Here is a 19,281-nt window from a genome sequence, read left to right as displayed (position 1 = left end):
AAACAACACCGAGACAAATCTAATAGAACAGGACCGTGCAAAACACCTGACAATCCTGCAAACACCACCGAGACAAATCTAAAAGAGGACCGTGCAAAACACACCTGACAATCCTGCAAACATCACTGTGACAAATCTAAAAGAACAGGACCATGCAAAACACACCTGACAATCCTGCAAACACCACCGAGACAAATCTAAAAGAACAGGACCATGCAAAACACCTGACAATCCTGCAAACACCACAGAGAAAAATCTAAAAGAGGACCGTGCAAAACACCTGACAATCCTGCAAACACCACCGTGACAAATCTAAAAGAACAGGACCATGCAAAACACACCTGACAATCCTGCAAACAACACCGAGACAAATCTAAAAGAACAGGACCGTGCAAAACACCCGACAATCCTGCAAACACCACCGAGACAAATCTAAAAGAAGAGGACCGTGCAAAACACCTGACAATCCTGCAAACACCACCGAGACAAATCTAAAAGAACAGGACCGTGCAAAACACCTGACAATCCTGCAAACAACACCGAGACAAATCTAAAAGAAGAGGACCGTGCAAAACACCCGACAATCCTGCAAACATCACTGAGAAAAATCTGAAAGAACAGGACCGTGCAAAACACCTGACAATCCTGCAAACACCACTGAGACAAATCTAAAAGAACAGGACCGTGCAAAACACCTGACAATCCTGCAAACATCACTGAGAAAAATCTAAAAGAACAGGACCGTGCAAAACACCTGACAATCCTGCAAACACCACCGAGACAAATCTAAAAGAGGACCGTGCAAAACACACCTGACAATCCTGCAAACAACACCGAGACAAATCTAAAAGAACAGGACCGTGCAAAACACCTGACAATCCTGCAAACACCACCGAGACAAATCTAAAAGAAGAGGACCGTGCAAAACACACCTGACAATCCTGCAAACATCACCGTGACAAATCTAAAAGAAGAGGACCGTGCAAAACACCTGACAATCCTGCAAACACCACCGAGACAAATCTAAAAGAACAGGACCATGCAAAACACCTGACAATCCTGCAAACACCACCGTGACAAATCTAAAAGAAGAGGACCGTGCAAAACACCTGACAATCCTGCAAACACCACCGAGAAGAATCTAAAAGAGGACCGTGCAAAACACCTGACAATCCTGCAAACATCACTGAGACAAATCTAAAAGAACAGGACCATGCAAAACACACCTGACAATCCTGCAAACACCACCGAGACAAATCTAAAAGAGGACCGTGCAAAACACACCTGACAATCCTGCAAACACCACCGAGACAAATCTAAAAGAACAGGACCGTGCAAAACACCTGACAATCCTGCAAACACCACCGTGACAAATCTAAAAGAAGAGGACCGTGCAAAACACCTGACAATCCTGCAAACACCACCGAGAAGAATCTAAAAGAGGACCGTGCAAAACACCTGACAATCCTGCAAACATCACTGAGACAAATCTAAAAGCTGCATGTATTGACACATGATGAAAAAACACCTGACAATCCTCCAAACATCACCGAGTCGAGTCTCGTGAGCTCCATGCATTGACACATGATGAACGTGAAGTGTGAACTCAGGAAATAAAAAGAAAACACCTGCAACTAAACTGTTTATTCCAGGTTATCCAAACAGTGAAATAAAGCAACCCTCTATGCAACAGCAGTAGCCTGTGAATGTGGTGGGCAGAAACACACTTCGTAATGTAACAAGAAATTGCAGGAACTCAAGTCAAACTGGGAGTGTCTCTTGTAATACGCATATCGTTCAATTCCTGCACCCCTAATACACACCTACCCCAACCCGGTCCAAAAGGAAAAAATATTTTCTTTTCTTTTTTTCATCTTTGAAGTGTTCTGCTTCCTGTACCCTCCTCAGCGCAGAGGGTTTATTTCAAATGGATTTGTAGATTGCCAGAGGTAACGTCTGCCCTTAAGAAAACCCTAAAGCTCAACAGCTTCTGCTGACAAAGTAGGAAATCTTCAGAGGAGCGGAGAAAACTGAGGAACAGGAAGTCAAAATGAAAGCTGCGGGGCTCCACAATAAAGTTCACATTCACAACATTTCACCACGGTTCGGTCTGTGCACATTCAGCAGACCTTATTTACACCCTAGTTTGTTTACATTGTTTTGTTAATCAGATTTATTTTCACCGTGGGCTCACAAGATAACAAACACCTTAAATAGTCTGATAAAGCTGCAGTGTTTCCTGCTTCTATGTGAGAGATCAATATAATTGTCCTACACACAGACTGCTGTACACGACACTTCATCTGATTAGACATTCACAAAGGTGCAATGAAGATACTGGTCCACAGCACTTGCAACACGTACCTTCCCATCTTCTGTGGTGGTTTGCATTAAAGTCAGATGAGGTCATATAAAAAGTGTGCTGATCTGACGTGGAATGAGTAGGGCACAGAGAAGATTGGGAACATAGGGTTCTTTGTTTTCGGGTTTATTTTAATTCAAACCAAACACAAAAAGCAAGTTCAGTTAAATTGCTTTTCCCGGATTTAAAATCTCAAGGACTCGTTGCAAAAATGTTATAACCTGTATTGCAAATAGGGCCATCAAGTGATCACTAATAAAAACCGAAAATGCCTTTGTCATAAAGTATGAACTGAATGAGTGACTCCCTTGTGGTGTGTGTGTGTGTGTGTGTGTGTGTGTGTGTGTGTGTGTGTGTGTGTGTGTGTGTGTGTGTGTGTGTGTGTGTGTGTGGAGGGTGAGAGTGAGTGAGTGTGTGCGTGTGAGAGAGAGTGAGGGTGAGTGAAAGTGAGTGTGTGCATGTGTGTGAGGGTGAGTGCGTGTGTGAGAGTGAGTGTGTGCATATGTGTGTGAGAGAGTGTGTGTGAGGGTGAGTGTAAGTGTGAGTTTGTGGGTGTGTGCGAGGGTGAGTGTGTGTGAATGTGAGTGTGAGGATGTGTGTGAGGGTGAGTGCGTGTGTGAGAGTGAGTGTGTGCATATGTGTGTGAGAGAGTGTGTGTGAGGGTGAGTGTAAGTGTGAGTTTGTGGGTGTGTGCGAGGGTGAGTGTGTGTGAATGTGAGTGTGAGGATGTGTGTGAGGGTGAGTGCGTGTGTGAGAGTGAGTGTGTGCATATGTGTGTGAGAGTGTGTGTGAAAGTGAGTGTAAGTGTGAGTGTGAGTTTGTGGGTGTGTGTGAGTGTGAGAGTGTGTGTGTGCACGTGTGTGAGAGTGTGAGAGTGAGTGTGTGAGGGTGAGTGCGCGTGTGAGAGTGAGTGTGTGTGTGTGAGGGTGAGAGTATGTGTGTGTGTGAGGGTGAGTACGTGTGTGAGGGTGTGAGTGAGTGTGTGTGAGTGTGAGTGTGGTTGTGTGAGGGTGAGTGTGTGTGTGAGTGTGTCTGAGGGGGTGTGTGTGTGAGGGTGAGAGTGTGTGTGTGTGTGTGTGTGTGAGGGTGAGGGTGTGTGTGAGGGTAAGTGTGAGTGTGTGTGTGAGGGTGTCTGAGGGTGTGTGTGTGTGTGTTTGAGGGTGAGTGTGTGTGTGTGTGAGGGTGAGAGTGTGTGTGTGTGTGTGTGGGTGAGGGTGGGTGTGTGTGTGTGCGCGCGTGAGGGTGGGTGTGTGTATGTGCGCGCGTGAGGGTGAGGGTGAGGGTGTGTGTGTGCGTGCGTGCGTCCGTGTGCGTGTGCTTGATGTTTTTATAACAATATGTTAAAGACTCACAGCAGCAAGGTCAAAGGTGGAAGGCGAGTGCACAGTGTAGCAGGGCATTAATCCCCCATACTGTTCCTATTACTTAGATTAAAGGATTTCCATCATTTCACGTGCTTGGCAAGTTGTCCTCAAAATGCTTAAAAAAAAACAGAATTTGGGCATTCAACAGTTAAAGTTCCTGAGCGGTAATGAAGGCATCACAAAATGAATGTACAAGCTACATCTTAGTCAGGATGCGTTTTGGTAAATGATTCCTTGGAGAGCAGCTCCACATTGCCCGTTACTAAAATTAGGGGTCTATAAAATATTTAAGAAATGCCTAAATTACAAGCGGGCAAGAAGATCTCAAGCCACAGAGGATTCTAGGCTACTGTACGCCCCCTACTGCCACAAGTAGCATAGTAAGAATTGCATACTTTCTTTTGCAGGTCTTGGTTTGAGACGATGATCACTTTGGGTGGATCCCCGACAGCTGTGGCAGCTCCTCCAATGTTTGTGAAAATCACTTCTGCAATCAGGACATGCCTCGGGTCTAGATTAAGCACCTCACACAACCTGCAGGGTAAAGCACAGACACAGAAAAGCCCTTAAGTCTTGATTAGACTGCTTTAACCCTTCACTTCATTTGCAATATTTCAAGCTGGGTTATTGTGCTTCGAAATGCGTCCGGATGACAAACCATGCAAACAGAATGCGAATCCAGACAATTATTGGTAGGATATGAAATGAGTTTAAGAGTCCTTTTAATGAACCAATGTACAGCTCCAGCACCTGCCATGCTGCTGTGCTTTACTAACACGTGTGAAATGCATCTATTTTCACAGCAGCAGCAGCAGCAACTCCACCAAAGACTCCGCTAATGCCTGTTAATAGCCTTCTTACTGTAGGTTAATCTTGCATTAAATCAGAGCATATAATCCTGCGTTGACGATCCAGCATTCTTTTTGGATCAGGGGAATTTCCTGTCACTTGACAGCGGAGGTGCACATTTGAGAATTCTTCTGTGATAAACAGTGCATGATGATTCCACACAATAGGTTACAGGATTATATGCAAGGATTTAGGGACAAAAAGGATAGTGGACATGAAATAAGCCATATTTGGAAATACTGGATTTCGAGAAAGTAATAGAACTGAACTGTGCAGTACCATTATTATTATTATTATTATTATGATTTGTTTATTTAGCAGACACCTTTATCCAAGGCGACTTACAGAGACTAGGGTGTGTGAACTATGCATCAGCTGCAGAGTCACTTACAACTACGTCTCACCCGAAAGACGGAGCACAAGGAGGTTAAGTCACATGGGCTAGACAGGAGGGGGGTTACTGTAAAGAATACATTCATTACATTTCTAATCTTAGTATTTCAGATTCATAGGTTAGGTTCAAATTAGAGAACTGATGATGCTAAGAATATGTTTTTTTTTTTTTTTAGCTAAACTATTAATGCAAATCAGAATGAAAGTGATTTAGCAAGCTAGAATATGAAGGAGGCATTATTAATAATAATAATAATAATAATAATAATAATAATAATAATAATAAAAAACCCCAAATGTTTACCACCTTCACTCTTAAATCATGAGCCCAGAAAAGGAGAAAACTAACACTTTTTACTGGTCAATATAATGATCAGATCTACAACTGGTGGCGAAAAAGGAGATCAAATTTAAATTGCTACAACACCAGACTTAAATACAATTGTTTCCATTAACTTGAGCTTAAGCAAAGATGTATGAAACTCATTTAAAAGACTCCAAAGGCAATACTCAGCGGTATGGATTTCCTGGTATTCGAGTTCTTTCTATGGTAATGAGGTCTCAGGAAAGTTACAGATAATTGCTATTAAAACTGCATTCTGATCTTGCAACCCCTTGGCAAGCTGCATCATGAAGCCCTGCAGCAGAGCTTCTTAGAAGACACCTGTAACAAGGGTTACCTTATTGTGACTGGGGTGAAGAGAAGCATAGTGGTAACATTGTCCAGAAAAGCAGACAGAATGGCAGCAGTGAGACAGAGAATGATAATCATGGGCCACACCCTTCCCCTGGAGAGCTGGTAAGCCTATAGGAGAAAAATACACTATTCATGAGATGAATGGTAAGACAGAGGGCAGCCACACCCCAGAATCCCACAGGCCTTCAAATGGAGGACGTACATCTTGTCTAAGGCTAAACAGTTTTTGTTAAAGCTACTTACTCTTATTTATAAGAAAAATAACTGATAACTACTTGAGGTTCTTAAATTAACCTTCCAGATTGTTTACTAGACCTAACAGTTTATACTGTGTCTGGGAAATAAACCGCACAAATTGCTTTTTTGTGTAAAGAGACCTTGATAAGTCTGGTCCGTTGTGTCCAAGATTTTTCAGAATGGAAGGTCAAGCCCATATTCCAGACCTTCTTATTAATTATTGGAAAGGATAACTGGCTGTTGCAGTAACACTGCATCTGAATGCCTTTCGGATGCACGGCTGGCCTCATTAGTACACTGCTCTTCTTTCCAAATTAATGGTCACATAAATGTTAAAAGAAATAACAACAGAAAAGAGAATGCTAATATTCCCCAAGAGAAGCCAATTTACAGACCCAGGAAAATACTGTCTGTGGCTGCCAGAGCCGTTTACCTTAGTGATTTGCATAACTCACAGGATTTGCACAATACGTACAAGTACATTCACTCTTCTAGCAGATGGCTCTTAACTAACAAGCTGCTTCTTTTATCTGGTCGTAATATATGCCTAATGCAAAAGGCACGATACCAAGTTCATAATGATCAATCTTTACAAAGGGCAGGGCAGGCTCCTCTAAATGAACCTCTCTCTGTGCCGCTGCATGTATAGAAAAGGGCATTGCTCTTTGCCCGGTCAATCCTTCTCTAATAACACGCTGAGATCCATCTCCACTCTGCAGGAAGTTGGGGACATTGCACTAGTGAAGGGATCATGAAGTACTCGAACAGCCCACTCAAACACTTTGCAGTCTTGGTACGCTTTCAAAATTCCAACAAACCATGCCAAACAAATAGGAAGCGTGCTCGTTTTGTGAAGCACCTTGCTTATCTGACAAACACAGAGAATACAACAGAACATCAATTACATTATTTACTGTTTTAGCTGCATGAGATCAAAATGTGTGAATTGAAATATGAATTATCATAGATTGTAATTCATCAGTGGTCAACATCATGTACTGATCTAAGGGAGGCATCGTTTCTGAGCCTCCTTCCTCTCCTTTTATCTCCACATATTAGAAATGAGTTTGTGTAGATGTAATGTCTACTTTGCATAAGGTTTGAAAGTTACAGTATATAATCCACAATTTACGATCCTAGGCTTCTGTGTACGACATGTACGGGATGCATACAGAAGACATTTTGCAGCTATTCATGATTTAAGATCCGCGTATCATCCACTGGCATTCTCAAGAAACCCAAACACTGCGATCTAAAGTTACGCAGCAGATAGTGCATGAACATTTCCTACTTCATACAGTGAACACATCTCAACAGGTTTACCATGCCAAGTTGAATTTGTTCCAGCAAATCTAATTTGCACACCTTTAAGGCACTTAATATGCTGCTGCTCATTTAAAATGTCACGGTTTGCATGTGCTCGCAACCTCACCAGACAGTGAATGATGGCAAACCTGTGGAGCAGCACTACAAGACATTATGCATTCGTATTCTTCCAATACAGGAGCACACACAGACTGCAACCCTTCAGAGGGATTAAGCAGGGACTTTCACCACTAAAAGCACGCTTCCTCTTGAAATCTTTCTGATTGTCACACATAGGCCACTAGAAAAGCTAGTAAGTAACTGCTATGATAATATACTGGTGTTTTGATGACCTGTATAACATACTGGTGTGTTTAAGACCTGGCTGACAGCTACTTTTTACAGACAAGATGACAATGTTCAGAGATATAACTTCGAAAAGTCTTAACTGATCCTTGTGCGCTGGAGAACTTGTTTTTAGCTATTGATATGGTTTAGTATAGGGTATTGATTTTGTTTGGCTTCTTGTCTGTAAGTAAATGAAAAACATTACAGCAACTGAGCAAGGCCATTCCACAATACCTTCCATTTCCTGACATTCCTCTACCATACTGAGAAATAATAACCATTACAACTAAACCCAAAACCTCATTGTATTCTCTTAAATGTTGGCCGCTGAAGTTATGAATTAAGTTTTTATTAATCTCCATGACAATTGAAAAAATATATATATCTCAATGAGCTTACCTTGACAGCACAGTAATCAAAAAATCTAGTTTCTGAAAATATTACCACCAAAATCATCTAAGCAGAATACAGAAACAAACAGACATTAAAAACAACATTTGCCGTGTATCAGATTATTCATTAGAAGTTTAAGAAATGCATACCGGATACAAACTCTGTGTGTGACAGCACTATCATTACATAACTAGGAAGATGATATGGGCAGTAAGGACACCAACATGCAGAAGGGATACATATTATTCAGGATCTTTATTGCATTCTTTTTTTTCTCCACAAATGCAATTTGAGTGTACGAGTGTACAGCATGTATAGTATCAGTGTGCCATGTAAAGTTCCATGTCATTTTATAAATGATTAGAAAGAAGTAAAAAGCCTTTTCAAATGGTTTCTAAAAGCTTGTATGGTGTATATTTCTGCGCTATTGTTAGTTAGAGTCATCACAAGAGCATGAATTACCAGCGGCTTGTCTACAGTGCAGTCCCAGTTTAAAATACACATTCACATGCAATCAATCAGCTCTGCTCATTGTTATTAATCAGAGACTGGAAGACAAAGGACCTGCATTTGCATCTGACCTTTCATTAGAAAATGCCTGTTTGTGCAGCGCATAATAACAGAATGAAGTGCGAATATTAAAAGTGAATAGCATTATTCATAAAGGAGAATGCAAAGGGCCCGGCAATGATAATGACAGGCCTTCTTAAAGAAGAAGAATTAGCTGCCACTATTTCATTTTTTTAATTGCCTGGTAGACCGGAAGACCTTGCAGTACATTTACAATAGGGCTGAAACTGCTTAAGCCCCTTTGACACTGGCATGCTCTACCCGGGTCAGAACCTACCCGGGTTGGGACCCGGTGTCATGCGGGTCAGCTATGCGATTTCACACTGCTTTTGATAAAGCCGGGTCGACCTGGGTGACAGAAGCAAATACACAACGTGCGTATCAATGCCCCGGAAGCAGCTTGTTACAGACGCTTCCATCCTAGCTTCTCTGGATTGAACAATCGGCTCAAATGCTGATTAGAGCAAATGTTTCTTCATCCCTGCTGCAATCTGGATCATGGTGTGTCTCAAAATCAACAAAAATATGGCTAAACAGAATAAAGAGAAATGTTCCTTTTGGAAGTGAAACCTTCACGCAGGCACGGCTGTTTGTTATTTCATCGGCTTGCGAACGGCCGCCATGCTACATGGTTTCACACTACGCGGGATTGTGACCCAGGGAGCCAGAACCCAGGTCAGGACCCTGAAAGGAGTACCACTGTGAAAGGGGCTTTACACTGCTGGCCTGTAATGTCATAATGATAGCCCACATATGTGAGCTTCATCCACCTAACTAATATCCTGCACACACCTCTGGAGATATAGGGCATTTGACAAATGAAAAAAAATCTATTTAAAAACACTTGTGCTTTTGTAAACCCATTTGATTCCCTGCTGTAAAGATTGTAATTACCATGCCAAACAATAGCGCAAGGGTTCCATAATCAATCCCCTCCACCACTGTAACCAGGCTTGGCCTCTGCAATCAAAGAATGCAATCATCAGTCAATCCTGCAGAATCATCGACTTGGCGATTAGCCTGCAAACGCACACTGTGGTTAATACTCATGTATTCATATACTCTACTTGAATGAGCTTAAATAACAAACAGTGTCAAGGAAATCAGCTTTGTTATAAAAAGGTTGTGCATAAAAGTGCAGACAATTATTTATTCTTTTTTATTATTATTATTATTTTTATTTAGTGTGCCCAATTATTTTACCCCCGATTTTCTCCCCAATTTGGAACGTCCAATTATTTTCTCTCCTCACTGCAGCAATTCCCCACACAGCTCAGGATATCCGGAGGTTCAGTGGGCATCCTCCGATCCCACGGCCGAGCCAGCTTCCTCTTTTACACCCAGGAACTCGAGAGCAGCTGTCAGCTACCGGCCTCTGGAGGACAAAGGCCAGCCCTGCAGGTGTCCGCTATGAGCTCTCTGGGGGTCTGGACAGCGGGGTTCGCTGTAGCACGATGAGGAGAAGCAGTCTCTGCTGGTTTTGCCTCCCTAATCCACGGGAGCGCCACAGCCAATGAGACACTCACTCGCCAAAATACACAGGTCTCAGAGATTCAGCTGTATTGCAATAGAGCACCTGTCTTCTACAAATTACTTCTCCAAATTGACCTGCAGTAAAGCACACACTTTTCTCAGATGAGAAACTGCCATTTGAATGACAGATCATAAACACCTACATACATCTGAAGGATGCCCACAGCCTGATTTTCAGCAGCTGTATTTTTAGAGAAGATGGACGTTGAAAAACACACCCTTGTTTTCAAAAGCAACATTTTTATTGCTACTTGCAAAACGCCTAGCGAAGACTTTGTACAAACAACTCAATTGAGAGAAGAGTGGGTTCCCAAGGACCTACAAGTCTGTTAATTAGGCTTTGATTGTACAACCAACCACATAAAAACAAAAAGCACCTGGGAGTTGTAGAAAACATGCAGTAAGCGAAGGGGAAACAAATACAAGTTTAATAAAGTAAATTATAATAAATGCCAGGGTGATGCACAAATAAGGAAGGGTTTCCATTTACAAACCTCTACACAAACACCTACCAGCTGACAGGGAGCAAGTCCAGCATAAAAATACAAGGGCTATTCACAACAGTAAGGGGGTGAGAGGAGTGGGTCAGATACTGGGATCATTACACTGATCAGGGCACTAGTGGAAAGGTTTGTTTAGAGTCTCTTATAGGTAGTGTTTCTCATGTATGAGACACGAGTCTCTTATAGGCAGTGTTTCTCATGTATGAGACTGGAATCTCTTATAGGTAGTGTTTCTCATGTATGAGACTGGAGTAACTTATAGGTAGTGTTTCTCATGTAGAATATGATACTCGAGTCTCTTATAGGTAATGTTTCATCATGCTTCATATACTGTAGAATAATACAGGGAAAAGATAACGTGTATGCATCTCAAACTGGAGGGTTAAAAGTAGTGATTATCAAGCCTTTTAACCCAATTGCACTGCAGATTCTAAGCATTAGCAATAGTTTTGTTTATTATTTAAAGCATTGGACAGAGCAATCTGCATTACAGCCAAATTACACATCTCTGAACTTTCATAATATATTGATCAAAGAGCCATTACTGGGTGATAATAGACATGAAATGACATAGTAAAGAGAGTTGTTTTGTGAACTTCCTTTGCAGAGATTATTGACTTTAAAGGGATACAAATGAGTAGATATATCAAACCTTACATCACCAATCACAGCCAATGCAGACAAAGCAGCCAGAGAGCCCAGCATTGCTGCAAGAGTCCTGTGAACAATCTGGGGAAACAAAAGCACATTGCCATTAATCTTGAATCTGTCTGCAACAAATGACGACAGACGTGTGACATGAAAACAATAGGCAATCTATAGGCAGGCAGAAAACAATAGTGCTCAAGTGATATTGCCAGCCCTGTTAATGAGAATAGTAACATTGCCTTTGTTTAAAAAGAAAACTATTGAATTTTAAATCATGTAAAATGTATTACATGATGCCACTGCTGGAGTCTCCATCAGGCTGTATCGGATTGAGTTCTAAATGTTAAAACCAGGAAAAGAAGTTATTTGAAATTCGAATTTGGAAAGAAAGAAAGAGGGGGTCGTTTTAACAACTGACATGTTTAAGCGATTTTGTTTACATTTGTAGCTGTTTGATTCCATGTTGTGTGAATGGGAGAATCACATGACTCAGGTGTACCTGACAGTGCTGTGTGAGGCACTGGCTAACCCCTGGAGAGTGCATGGTCACTGCGACATGTCCAGTCTGTCATGTTACACTACACGCCTCCCAAAGCAGCTGGGAAATCCCAGAAGGCATTTCCACAAAGTTTAGGGTTTGCATTGCCTAAAACGAATTGCAGTAGACAATCATGACGATTCACTGAAGTGTTTTCCTAATCAAATGGAACCTGTGACCTTGTGCCAGATTGATTTCAGGGTTTAGGCTGGAAGAGCAATCTTTGCTCCACATTTACAAAGACATCATTTGAAGATGCATGTGTGGTATAATGCTGTGTGGGTAATGAGAAGATTTACGATGATACTTGTAAATACAAATCAATATGTTGGTGCCGTAAGAAAGTCAACTATGGTCACAAATCTTGCAGCTTTAATCAACTGACAAGAGGCTTGAAGGAGGCCCTTTGCAGATGGTGACCTCCTGATTGTGCAATGGCTCATTGCAGGTGGGTAATTTGTTTTTGTGAATTACGATGCATTATGTGTGAGACAATGGAGGAAATAAATCCTGCTTGCTGATTAGCTGATTGGGACTCCAAGCTGTGCCATTACTGCGCAGCACCACTAAAGGTCAGAACCCATTTGTATTCTCGCATTTTATCTTTCCTATTTATACAGGACGTCTTTACTTTTATTTATTGTTCTTTTTGATTTCTCTTTGTTCATTTTGAACCACAGCACAAAAAGTTTTATTTAAAAACGACCCAACATGTCCATTCTCACAACACACATTGGATGATGTATGCTGGTGGAGTGCCTTCTCTCAGTTGTGGAATTAAACATTAGAGCAATTTCTCAGACCCTGATTAACACTAATCTTACCCAAGTTAACATTAGTTAGTCCAAGATTAGTGATAACCAGGGTCACTGAAACCTTAGGCTCGCCATAGTTTAAAAGGAGGACAAACAGTAAAACAGATTTGCAGTAAAATCTTCTTTGGTCCTTTGATGTCAACGGGCAAACAAAATCTGTTGTTCTTCTACCTACTTCATAACTAAGAGATTTGTACTACCTTGAGCATTGTCAATTTATTGCCTTACCTCTTATTAGCTTTATGAACATTGTTACTATTCCCCATTGTATTGCACTGAGAATCTTTTCGTTCTTCCCTTGTTTTATTTTATTCTATTTAAGTACAACACATGAAGTGTTTAAGTACCAGGAAACAGCAGCCCAAAACTTTCCATCTACAGCGCGGTACACAAATGACCCGCAGGTTCCAAACAGAGGTATTAAATACAAGCAACAAATTAAAGAGTTTCAATTGGAGAAAACTGAGACCAGCTGTGATATCTGTGGTGCCAATACGAGGAAAGAGCTTTGAAAATCTCAGGTGGTGCTGCTTTAAGGACCCAGCTGTGGTCCAGTGTTTCTACCATAACAGCATTCATTTCCACTGGCTGGCGGATTGAGGAATGCCTGTTATGTGATTGAGAACCTCTGAATATACAGCCATCGGGGTCCACACAGCGGGCTGCTGCCTTGGGGGGTTTGTGTATCTCTAATCCTTTTTCAAAGTCAAAATAAAAAGAATGGATATTAGAAATAGTTTGTGCCCGCTCAAGTGTGCACCCTTGTGAAGCTCAAAGCCTCTTGTTGGTTTTTCCTCAACGCAGTCATTTTAATTGGTTTACTGCATGTCTTTAATTGCTAAAAAAAAAAAAAAAAAAAAAAAAAAAAGAATTACGGACAATACGTTGACTTACAGTACTTCAAAACTTGACCACCAAGTATTTTTTGTGGTAAAAAAGTTTAACTTGGTTATTTGAGTTCAGTGCATTTTTTGTCCTGTTTTAATACTAAGAGAGTTCGACCACCTTGTGCATTGTCAAGTGATGCTTTAAGCAATAAAACAAGGTAAAAAAAAAAAAAAACATATAGCTTTCTTTAGTACCGATTGAAGAAGAAACACCAAGAAGGTATTGCAACAGCTGCAAACATACAGTAAGCAACAGTCACTCAGCATCGTGAGAAAATGAAACTGGCATCAATGAAGCTTGAGCCAAAGTACCAGGTGCAGTAATGACAGCAATCCCTCAACTGCAATTTATCACTGTTAGAAATGGATAGCGGTGGGAAGGAATTAGGATCTCAAGATGTATCATTATCATCAAGCAGTCTATCTGCTAAACGCACTGAAGAGGCAGGAATAGGCAGAATAAAATACCATCCAGATCAGCCTGTTTTCAAATAATTACTGAACCTTGCAAAAGCCTATAATAAAATTTACTGTCTAAATCCTTTTATTGATTCCCCTAGTTATGCCATTAAAACTCGGTCGAAGTGTTGCAGCTTTTATTTTGCATTCATATCTAAGCGATTGGGGATGCTTGTCTGTGGAAGATGTCACTGGTTTTACCCATGCTGTTTGGTTACTATGTATATTGGTATCCCTGAATAGATAACAGTCTGGTGTGGGCCATTAATTGCCCATTGCTCATTAACCCAGGTCAGATTTAACTAAGCTTCTTGATATTACAAAATACATTAATTTCGCCCTCTTCAAAAATAAAAGAATAACTTCAATAAGCAATTGACCACTGAATGCAGTGGCACCCCAAATTCTACCAATTAGCTACCTATGAGACTATGATAACCCTATGAGAATTTGATAACCCTATGAGACCATGACAAGCCTATGAGACCATGACAAGCCTATGAGACCATGACAACCCTATGAGACCATGACAACCCTATGACACTATACCCTATGAGACTATGGATAACCCTATGAGACTATGGATAACCCTATGAGACTATGGGTAACCCTATGAGACTATGGATAACCCTATGAGACTATGGATAACCCTATGAGACTATGGGTAACCCTATGAGACTATGGATAACCCTATGAGACTATGGGTAACCCTATGAGACTATGGGTAACCCTATGAGACTATGGATAACCCTATGAGACCATGATAACCCTATGAGACTATGGGTAACCCTATGAGAATTTGATAACCCTATGAGACCATGACAAGCCTATGAGACTATGACAAGCCTATGAGACCATGACAACCCTATGAGACCATGACAACCCTATGACACTATACCCTATGAGACTATGGGTAACCCTATGAGACTATGGATAAACCTATGAGACCATGATAACCCCATGCCGAACAACTGGACAGATATTTGTTCACATATTTCTGCCAGTACAGGTACAACATTCAATGTGATACCAGTCTGGACAGTCACCATTGAACAAACCCATCCTTGTTGGATAAAATGAACACATATCCACCCACTCAGTGCTTGGACCAGGTGACCAGCTCTTTAATATAGGCCTTGCTGTACTGAAAACACAGTGAGAAGTTATCATCACAATTAGCACTCTGGAAAGGTTCCAAACATATCTAAACTAAACTCACTTTTGAGAGTTTTTAGTGGGTTATCTGTTTAACTGCATCCCTTTCTGGCTCCATCGTGAGTTACTGTTGGCCCTTATTTAGTTCATTGTTATCTAGAAGGTCTAATGAAAGACATGTCAGCCAACTTTCTATCCAGAGGCCACATTCCATCTTCTTAACGTCTGTACACTGTTACATAACCAAGTTTAGTCCTTGGAGAAACACTGCTCTTAACAATATTCCAGTGTGTCTCCGAAACATTAAATACTGAAGGCTAGGCTGAACATGCCCATTCAATTACTAAAGGATACCAGATATGTATAGTAAAAAGATTGATTTAATTAAATTAAAAATAAAAAGCACATGCAGGGTACTAGTTTGAAGAGAATCCAACATGTCCTACATTCTTTGAAAATGTAAAGCATATTAAACATTAAACTAGCAAGCTCAAAAAATAAATATTTAAGATCCTCACTAATGCCCAATTAATAGACCCTAAATTCCAGTAATATACCCATTGCAGCTGTGTGCTCTACTGGACACAAGATTATGGTATCCAACTACAACAAACCAAATCTGAATTCCCATAGCTCAACAAGACTGCAAACAGCAAAACAATGGTAAGGGAAAATGTAAAAGAAAAAAAAAAGAAGAAAGAAATCAAAATTACATTTGAACTAAAAAGTAAACTGCCCTGAACCTGGACATAATTAATGATGCAGTACAAAGCCCGGAAACAAAGAGGGATTTGAATTTCAGCTGATGAACAGCTATGTGGTTCAAAGTGGCTTAAAAACCAGACGTAATAACAAAAAATAAAAAGAAAAATAGCCACTGTGATGTGGTGTAAGAATGACAAGAAAGAATGAAGCTCTTTGGGAAAGAAAGTCCTGTGGTATGAAAGGGTAGGGCACAGCATTGAAAGAAAGTCCTGGGGTATGAAAGGGTAGGGCACAGCATTGAAAGAAAGTCCTGGGGTATGAAAGGGTAGGGCACAGCATTGAAAGAAAGTCCTGGGGTATGAAAGGGTAGGGCACAGCACTGAATTGAAAGAAAGTCCTTGGGTATGAAGGGGTAGGGCACAGCATTGAATTGAAAGAAAGTCCTTGGGTATGAAAGGGTAGGGCACAGCATTGAATTGAAAGAAAGTCCTGGGGTATGAAAGGGTAGGACACAGCATTGAATTGAATCTCACACATAAATCAGTACCACTCTGTAAACATTTCCATTAACACTTATGATTCTATTCATTCAAAGCCACTCACAGTGGACATCTGTCCCAGGCTGGATGTCTTCTGTCTCTTTACTACACAGGTAATAAAGCCAAGCCAAGGCAAACCGCAGCACCATCAAGCGTTCAGCCGAAGGACATGGATCTCCTTTGAAAGAGTGTGTGCTGCATACACTAAACACTTAGAACTGAACCCTTACACTGACAGGGCCATTGGAGTCCGATAGAATATCACAACGCAGTTTGGGTTAAATAAGCCAAATAACAATGAAGCATCTTCCTTTGGTCTCGTAAAACCTTCTAGATTGTTTTCTACTATTTATTCAGCTTTTTCATTTTTGGAATTAACTATTTTAGGGTAGTCTCTTCTATGAAAAATTCAGAAAGAGGCTTCAATGTTAAACTTCATGAGGTTTATATATTTGATCGAAAAAAGGTAGCAGATCTAAACACTTACCACTGGACCCTCTGTGGTGCTTTATTTTTGAAAGGAGAAAGCTACTTCTAACCTTTATCATTAAATACCGTTTCACTACTTAATTAAAAACTCCAAACCACTTTCACAATTACACAGGAGCCGCTTCTGCTTTACAGTCTCTAATCTGCAGAGGAAATGTATTTATATCTCAATTCATTTCTACCAGGTGTGACCTGCTGCAACATGGCACATTCCCAGCCCCCACATTAAACCCCTGGCAGCCTGCCTAGCACCGAGTATTTAACTGCTAGATTTGAACTCTGGGAAATCAAACCCTCTCCACCAGGTCAAAGCTTGACAGGTTTTCCCAGGCAGGCTTCTGATGGCATTAAAGTGAATGATCTAAATCAGGCTGCCTTTGCTTTCTCCCATCACTGTACTCCTAAAATAAAAAAAACAGACTTTGTAATAAAAAGTAACAAAATACCGGCATGGTGTCTGTGAAGCTTCATTTTCAGACTCAATGAACGTGTGGCATTCCCTTTAGGAATCATTCAAAAAGGCAAAGGAATCTGTGCCTTTTTAGAAAGCTGTTCAAACATTTAGTACACAGTTAGCAATCGAGAACTGAATAACGGATTTCAGTGTTCTTTGTTGATTCTGTTTCCTCTTTTGTTATTGGGCTGTTTAGCTGTCACTCACCGAGCATGTGGGTTGCTAGGACAGGGGGCAGGCAGGATTGGATTGGGATGGTACAGAGCTTACCTTCAAGCCTGTCAAGGAGATTTTGGGTCCAAATGAGGACAAGTAGTATCTATTCTTGAGAAAAACTAACAGTATGTAATGTATGACATGCATATGATGAGAGTGATTTGTATCTGGCTTACAAGCAGTGCTGTATACAGCGTTGTACACTTTAAAGAACAGCTATGGTGCTACTGATTATGAAATGGTACAGATCGTAGTTATTCATGGTGTGGGATTTACAGAAGGAGTCGGTGTCAATTCATTTTCTCTTTCCAAGAGTGAAAATGCATTACTGGGAAACTGGAGGGCTACCAGCTTTCAGACATGCTTCTAGACCTCTATACAGTAAAAACTATCATACTAACCAATTACACTCCTAAATACTATTATCGCAGGGATTCATTACATATATAGGAAAAGCAGGAATCCTGTCCTCCTGCAACTTGAGCTGGAACCATCAAATCACGGGTCACCATGTCAAGCATCTTAAAAGAATGGAAAACGTCCCAGAATCTACTTAAAGTCAAACATTACTTGACATACTAAACTGGGCAGAAAAACACAGGGTAAAATAACTGAGCTGGACGTTGACAGGGAGTTATGACAGAGGCGACAGTGTCATCTGGATGACGTTGATCAATAACAAACATGCTGAATTCATTTCTCCCAGCTTCTCCTGCCACAGTGGCCACGCCTTTAGAAACTATAGTACAGCTTCTCCTGCCACAGCAAATTACCTCAAATATAAATCAGAACATAGACTCCTGCCAGGATGACGGCTGCAATTACAACTTGAGTCTCCACATTGGCATAGATGGACTGATGAGTCATACTGAGAGGAACAACCTGACTGTCTTGCAGGAAAGCCTGGATGCCTATAGAGACGGGGACACTGGAGGGAAGAGAAGAAAAAAATGAAATGATTACAGGACTCCACAGCAAGCCATCTTATCAATGAAATAGTGGACAGCATTACAACATTCACTAAACTGCATAGTCAGGGGGACATTAAAATGTAACTCCTAATACTGTGAATACTACAAAACCTTTACACTGACCCCTTTTGCAAGGATGTGTGAGCGAGAGAGAAGTGATTTGAGCTGTAAATCTCCCTCCCAACCAGAAAGGGGCGCTATGTAAGGTTGGTGGTATGCTTCCCCATAGACGGGCTTACTTGAAGGTAGGCGGAAACCGGAGGTTGGCCATCTTGGGGGAAGTGCGTAGCCGCAAGTGCTCTGAACGACTCTACTGTGATCAGCTGCGGGGCAGGCAGTGATTGGATACACCAGGATGTCAAGCTGATCGCAGGAAGGAGTTTGAGGCAGTGATTGGACACACCAGTGTGCCGGGCTGATCGCAGGGAGGAGTTTGGGGCAGTGATTGGATACACCAGGCTGATCGCAGGGAGGAGTTTGGTAGTACAAAGGGGACATAGCTATGTGAGTACGGCCCCTACGCCGACACGTGATCAGGAAGCAGGAGCTTGTGTTTTGTTATTGTAGTTGTGGAGAATTGAGGAGCCAGGGAGCTGTACCTGGAGAGCCAGCATCACCATCCACAGCACGACTCACCACTGCACTGACACACACAACCCAGCACAGCCGGAGAGCCAGCATTACCACCCAGAGCACGACTTACCACTGCACCAACATGCACAACCCAGCACAGCACCATCCGGGTTAGGAGACACGGAGCACTTTCAAGTTACAACCTTGAAGTGCCGTCTTATTTTTGGGACTGTAACCTGTCGTATACCCACCGATACCATAGCTGGTAGAGGGGCAGA

The 19,281-nt window shown here is 41.4% G+C and overlaps 1 protein-coding gene across 1 annotated transcript in view; it reads right to left on the bottom strand.

The window, feature by feature from the left end:
- LOC117972966 (P protein-like) overlaps nucleotides 1–19,281 on the bottom strand; it is an 82,831-nt gene that overhangs the window by 52,188 nt on the left and 11,362 nt on the right. The window contains 7 exon segments of the mRNA XM_059029675.1: nucleotides 4,122–4,260; nucleotides 5,649–5,773; nucleotides 7,955–8,011; nucleotides 9,413–9,478; nucleotides 11,212–11,283; nucleotides 18,233–18,241; nucleotides 18,243–18,387. Of these exon segments, the coding sequence (XP_058885658.1) occupies nucleotides 4,122–4,260; nucleotides 5,649–5,773; nucleotides 7,955–8,011; nucleotides 9,413–9,478; nucleotides 11,212–11,283; nucleotides 18,233–18,241; nucleotides 18,243–18,387 (613 nt within the window).

The sequence above is a fragment of the Acipenser ruthenus genome, chromosome 8, assembly GCF_902713425.1.
Source record: "Acipenser ruthenus chromosome 8, fAciRut3.2 maternal haplotype, whole genome shotgun sequence".
NCBI classification, from domain to species: domain Eukaryota; kingdom Metazoa; phylum Chordata; class Actinopteri; order Acipenseriformes; family Acipenseridae; genus Acipenser; species Acipenser ruthenus.
Note: the sequence above shows the minus strand (reverse complement) of the source record. Positions and strands in the feature narration are given on the sequence as shown.